The following is a 7,152-nucleotide window of genomic DNA, read 5'->3' as shown; positions in this document are numbered from 1 at the left end:
AGACATATGATAGGTTGTCTTGGTTGTTCTTGACTAAGACTTTGAGGAAGATGGGATTTTGTGAGAGGTTTATTAGCTTGGTGTATGGAATCATCTCAAACAATTGGTATTCTCTTCTTCTTAATGGACAACCGTATGGTTTCTTCATATCTTCCAGAGGTGTTAAGCAAGATGATCCCTTATCACCTACTCTATTTATATTAGCAGCAGAGGCTCTTTCAAGAGGGTTGAATGCTCTTCACTTGAACCTGTATTTTTGTGGTTTTGGCTTACCTAAGTGGAGCACCAAGATTAATCACTTGGCATATGCAGATGATACTATTATTTTCTCCTTATCAGATACAACTTCACTTCAATTGACAATGGAAGTGTTGGCAGCATATGAGATTGCGTTTGGATAGTTGATAAACAAAGCTAAATCTGATGTGTATATGCACCATTTGACCATAGATGAAGTTGTAAGGAAGGTGCAAAGGACCACAGGAATTAAGGAGCAAGAATTCCCATTCACTTATTTGGGATATCCAATTTTTTTATGCTAGAAGGAAGATGGATTATTATCAAGGCCTCATGAAAAAAGTTCTTGGTAAGTTGCAATCTTGGAAGGTCAAACTTTTATCTATTGGTGGTCGAGCAGTTCTAATATCTCGTGTACTACAAAGCATGCCAATTCATTTGCTTTCGGCAGTTAACCCACCCTCTTTTGTTATCAATAAATTGCACAAGTTCTTTGCTAGATTTTTCTGGAGCAATTTAGTAGATGGGAGGAGTAGACATTGGGCATATTGGGACAATATCTGCTTGTCGTGTGAAGAAGGTGGTGTAGGATTTTGATCTTTGCATGATGTATCCAAAGGCTTATTTTGTAAACTTTGGTGGAACTTTAGAACTAAACCTACACTTTGGAGTTCTTTCATGAGTCAAAAGTATTGTAAAAATATGAATACATTGGCGGTACCTTGGATACATGGCTCAAATGTTTGGAGGAAAATGCTTAAATGTAGAGACTTGATTGAACACTAAATTCTATGGCAAATTAAAATGGGATCATCTCTCTTTTGGTTTGACAATTGGATAGGATTGGGTGCACTATACTTTGTTACCCCTCCAGATTTTTATTGTGATGAATCAATTCATAATGTGATTGATGTAGTGACTGATGGTAACTGGGATGAGGTGTGGATAAGAGATCTACTACCTGACGATCTAGCAATTCACATATTAGAGATCATCAAACCTCCAACACTTCATGATGAACCGGATAGAGCATTCTGGATGCTTGAAACTATAGAAGAGTTTTATGTTAAATCATCATGGAATTACTTAAGAAGGAGAAAGGACCACAGCATTGTTTACAAAAACATGTGGGAAGAAGGATTAACATTTAAAATATCTTTTTTCATGTGGAAGTTATGGAAAGGAAAACTACCTTTGGATGAAACGATAAGAAGATGGGGTTACTTTGTTCCTTCTAGGTGTTGGTGTTGTGCAAATCCGTTGAGGAAACATGGGAGCATGTGTTTTTCAAATCGTATGTTGCTTCAAGAGTTTGGACATACTTCTTTTCTACTGCTGGCTTATCACTGGAGGGACTGAACTTGCACCAAGCAGTGGTGAAGTGCTGGACAGTATAGGTAATCCCACGGTTGAGGCCAATATTTCAAGCCTTACCTTGTATTGTTGTGTGGGAATTATGGAAGAGGAGAAATTGTTACAAGTATGGGGATTTAGTGTCTATCATCATAGTTATTTATCAAGTATCAACAACAATCCAATCACTTGTTAAATTAAGAAAACCTGGGATCAAGTATGTACCTCATCGATGGTCTAATTTGTTAAATATGATGGAAAATTATACTCCAAAGTTGATAATACATAAAGTGCTATGGGAACTGCCAATGGAGGGATGGCTAAAGGTTAACACTGATGGGGCATCGAGAGGGAATCCAGGAAGGAGCTCTATTGGTTTTTGTATAAGAAATGAAATAGGAGATGTCATGTATGTAAGAGGGATGGAAATTCAGGAGACAACGAACACATGTGCTGAAGCAATGGCGATACTGGAGGCCTTAAGGTATTGTTCTCGATATAGCATACATCGCCTTTGGTTGCAAACTGATTCCTTGATGCTTAAAAGTGTGATTGATGGAATATGGAAACCTCCTTGGATGATTGCGGAATTTGTGGAGGAAATAAGGAAGATGGTGGAGTCAAGTAATGCTACAATATCAACACATCTTTGGGGAAGGGAATAGGTTGGCAGATCATTTGGCCAATTATGCTCTAGACCATGGTCCAATCGAGTGTGACAGATTTGATTAATTAGATGTGCAAGGAAGGAGGTTTTCAAATAATGATAAGCGACATTGTCCATACTTGAGAATAAGGGTTGCAAGAAACTAGGAGAGGAGGAGAGAAGACTAAAGGAGATGGAGAAGGAACTGGGCAACTCTGTTAGCCATCATATTTGAACCCTCTTGGGGGAGAATATGGTGGGTATTGTTTATGCTAACACTGTTTTCTTTTATGCAGGAGGCGTTATTGTATCCTCGCCTTACCATTGTATGCAAATGAATTGGGTGGTATTAGCACTAGCTGCTCATTCCCATGAAGGAGCATTAATGGTACGCACAAGCGAGGAACAAAGGGCAAATCTGGAGCTAATCCTAGAGTTATGCAGTATTGATTGGATTGACTCAAGATATGCACTGATCAACAACTACCATAGTAATATGAGTATTATTCAATTAGCAGCAAGGAACACAAGCACTGGAAGGTTAAAGAGGCCCTGGGGAATTTTTCCAATTGGTAACCTTGTGCTGGACAATTTCTGCAGACGACAATTGGGTATAATGGATACATTGTCGAGCGAATTCTCAGTGCATCTCACTACTACTATACCCCAGGATAATCTTCTACTAAATACACTATTAGAACATACTAAGAGGTCACACGAAATCGATGAAAGCAGCAACTATGAGAAACAACACAAAATTACTGGAAATACTGCCCGGAGTTGGTGTACGCGCGACCATTTTATGCACAGGTTTTTGACTGCAACTATGGATCTTCTGGGTGCATTGAGAATTCAAACTCCAATGTATTTAATTAAAACAACAGCTCAAGATAAGGTATATGCAAATATGATAACAAGTTAGACTGTCAGGTCTCACGCAAGTGTGAGGAAAAACGCAATGCTCGACCATTACTGGACAGTGGATTCTATGTCTTTTGCATGTGGCAATATTAATTCTCATAAGAAAATAGGTTTTCAACCATATAAGAAAGAACAGAAATATGTCATATGGATCAGGGATGGAGCCTTAGTTCATACAGAATCACAACCTCAAGGGCGAGCACTTCATGAAACCAGGGGAAACAAAGACAAAAAACAGCAAGGGTGGCCATATTTGCAAAAAGATGGCGATCAATTGTGCAATGACCGGACAATAGCGATGGGCTTCAAGTGTGATGAAGTAGACTGGCTAGATTTTATATCTCATTTCAGCGTTACTAGACTACATTATGTACTATCACTGTTGGGAATCACTCTCAACTGTGGTAATAGGGATTATGTGTTTTCCAAATTTTATATAGTACACACTGTAAGACTCCCTGGCATTATTTTTTTTGTTTAGTAGTATAATTTGCCAAAAACAAAAGCTTTGGCACTTTGCCAACTAGCATGTGACTGAAAACTTGCAACAATTTTAACTTACTATCCTTCTTATATCTTAACTAGTTGTATGTAACATTCTTTTTTAGCAATAGTTAAGCTTTGGTAGTGATCCATTCAGGAATCTGTGCCAACTAGCATCCTTCTTAATTAAATTTGTATTATATTGTGATTTATATCTACCCTCCTAGATTATTAACTTGCTTTTATTTTGTCCCATTGAACTTTTGCTTCTCCATAAGAAGAAGGTACCCTGGAAAGGCAAGTCTTGCTTTTTAAATGTGTTCTGGAATATGCTCTGCTTCTCTCATTATTTCCTTTTGAATTACGCTTCCTTATGCTCTTTCCTCATGCCAGGGGTATTAGCATTTGCTTATCTGGACATGTTCCCACCATTCTTTAAAGTATAAACATCTGAATTTGCTAGCTCTAGGTAGGTGTCATAAGAAGCAATATATGTCAACTCTTAATCTTGAACAATTGGTTCAAACATAATCTTTTGCTTGAAGGCCTGTGAAGCATGAACCAAAAAACGGGAATGACAGTTTTCTTATCATGCTTGGTACTAAGTTACTCTCATCCTTGTATGTTGAAGGTCACACAACGCGAAACCATTTTCTTTATTTTGTGTGAGAAGATACATAGAACATATAACAAAATCACACATAACATGAGGATGAAATGAAGAGAGTACCTTTGAATGCTGAAAAATCAATAGTTATACTCCAGAATTATCGAGGTTTATCCACCCAAAAAAAAAAAAAAAAGAACAGAATAATCGAGATTTCTAGGTGTAATCTAATCACGAGATTAGTTTTTATATATTTTAACGTTATTTACTTCTTGGTAATTTGCCTTCACATGCAGCCATCTGACACTATGTTTATAGAAATATTTCATTACTAGTGTAATGATCCGACCAGTCGTTTTGAGCGTTTGCGTTCCTTCTTGCTATTTGAAGTCCTGAGTAGTTTCGTATGATATATTATGACTTGTGTGAATCGTCGGTCTTGATTTTTCAGATTATTCGGAATCGATTTGGAAAAATGAATTTCATGGTTTAAGCTTTAAATTGGAAGAGTTGACCAAGTTTGATTTTTTAGTATTTGACCTCGGATTGGAGTCTTGATGGTTCCGTTAGGTCCGGATGGAAATTTTGAACTCAGGCGTATGTCCGGATTTGCATTTGGATGTTTCTAGAAAGTTTCGGCACAAATTGGCGAAAATTAGAAATTTGAAGGTTTGGAAAGTTTATAAGTTTGACCGAGAATTGACTTTGTGGATATCAAATTCAGATTGTGGTTATGGGAATTTGAATAGCTTCATTATGTTATTTGGTACTTGTGTGCAAATTTTGGGTACATTCTGAGTTGATTTAATAAGGTTCGGTACGAGTTTTGAAAGTTGAAAGTTGAAAGTTCATTTGAGTTTGAATTGAGGTGTGATTCGTCGTTTTGATATTGTTATGTGTGATTTGAGGCCTCGAGTAGGTCCTTGTTATGTTACAGGACTTATTGGTATATTCGAACAGAGTTCCGAATGGCTCGGATGAGTTTCGGACGGGATTCAAATCGTTTGGAGCCTTGTTGAAGTTGCTGAAGTTTTTGGCTAATGGTGTCTTCGCACCTGCGCATAAGGAACCACAGGTGCATGCTCGCGGAAGTGTGAAGCTAGTTGCAGAAGAGACTTGGGGGAAGGGTTGGCTGGAGAGGCCCGCAGAAGCGGTTCGTCATGCGCAGAAGCGCTATCGCAGGAGCGAACTTGGGTATCGCAGAAGCAGCCACTGCTGGCCAAGGCTGTCTCGCAGATGCGCGACCTTCTTCGCAGAAGCGAAGGTCACAGGTGCGACCTACTGTCCGCAAATACGGACACGCTGGGCAGAATGCTTTAAGTTCGAGGGTTTGCCATTTTTTATCACATATTAAGCTATAGACTTGGGAATGGAGCGAATTTTGAAGCAATTTTCAAACTACTTGGTTTTGATTTTATTTCATGAATCTATCTTCATTTTTGGCAATTGGTTGATGAATTTTAAAGAGAAATTGGGGATTTTTGACTAAAGTTTCATAAAGCGAATTCTTGGGTTTTGAACATCGATACGAAGTCGGATTTGAATGAAATTAGTATGGTTGGACTCGTAATTGAATGGGTTGTTGGATGTTGTAAGTTTTGTCAGGTTCCGAGGTGTGAACCCAGGTTGAACTTTTGGGATGATATTTGGGCTTTGATTAAAGATTCGACCTTTATCGATTGGGTTTATTTCCTTTGGCATTATTTGATGTATTTGAGTTGCTTTTGGCTAGTTTCGAACCGTTCGGAGGTCGGTACGCACGGGATGCCATTTTTGGAGCATCGTTTAGCTTGCTTGGTATTGGATTTGGCTTGTTCGAGGTAAGTAACACTTCTAAACTTGGTGCTAAGGGTATGAAACCCCGAATTTGCGTGTTATTTGATTGATGCTGAGGTGACGCGCATGCTAGGTGACGAATGTGTGGGCGTGCACGGTGTGAATTGTGATTTAGTCGATTCCATGAAACTGTGTAGCTATCTTCTCTGGATATTTTCACTGTACTCTATGTGTTAGAACACCTGAGTTGTAATCCATGTTAGGAATCATGCTTAGGCATGTGTTGGTATTATTGGGAACCACTGAGGTCATTTTTGTTGTTGAATTATATGTTTAAATTGAAGTTTCGTACTCAATCATATTTATTCATTGCATATCATATCTCCGTCTCTGTTGCTATTTATTAATACATCATATCATTATTTTTGGGCTAGTTTATGACATTGTGAGCCCGAGAGACTGGAGAGTTTGATGACTGAGTAAGGCCGAGGGCCTGATTGTGAGTGATATTATGGGATCGGGCTGCACGCCGCAACATGTTTTATTGATTTATGCCTGGATCTGGCTTATTATAGTGCTTGGGCTGAAGGAGCCCCTTCGGAGTCTGTACACACCCCCAGTGAGCACAATTGATTATATTGAGGGATGGAGTTTCCCTGGACATGGATCTTGTCCGAATTATTTATATTAGGGGATAGATCTTCCCCTCGACTGGACTGGCCTTATACAGTACTGAGTGACTGACTGTCAGTTGATGTATATATATATGGGATGGATCTTCCCTGAGCTGGATTAGATATATATATATATATATATTTGGGATGGATCTTCCCTGGGCTGGATTGGCAATATACAGTACTGAGTGACTGGGCATTATAAGTGGATTGAGCATGATGAGTGGAAAGTGTGAGACAGTGAGATTGAGTATTCTGAGAGTGTGAGGTACATGAGTTCATCACTAAGATACATTGCATTTGACATGTGTACTTGAGATACATGCATAGAGATGCATTTCTTTCTACTACCCAGTTTTGGTGACATTCATGATTTCACCTGTATAGTGACATGTAGGCATAGAGATGTACTTTCCTCATGCTATCTGAAAAATAAAATATCTTACTTATTGTTG

General features: G+C 38.6%; 1 protein-coding gene across 1 annotated transcript; it reads left to right on the top strand.

Moving 5' to 3' along the window:
- The first annotated feature begins 1,041 nt into the window (after nt 1–1,041).
- On the top strand, nt 1,042–1,596 carry LOC142163913 (uncharacterized). Its single transcript, XM_075221065.1, has one exon. The coding sequence runs from the start codon at nt 1,042–1,044 to the stop codon at nt 1,594–1,596; it is 555 nt and encodes a 184-aa protein (XP_075077166.1).
- The last annotated feature ends 5,556 nt before the right edge of the window (nt 1,597–7,152 follow it).

The sequence above is a fragment of the Nicotiana tabacum genome, chromosome 9 (genome assembly GCF_000715075.1).
Source record: "Nicotiana tabacum cultivar K326 chromosome 9, ASM71507v2, whole genome shotgun sequence".
NCBI classification, from domain to species: Eukaryota; Viridiplantae; Streptophyta; class Magnoliopsida; order Solanales; family Solanaceae; genus Nicotiana; species Nicotiana tabacum.
This window is presented reverse-complemented; position numbering and strand designations above follow the sequence as displayed.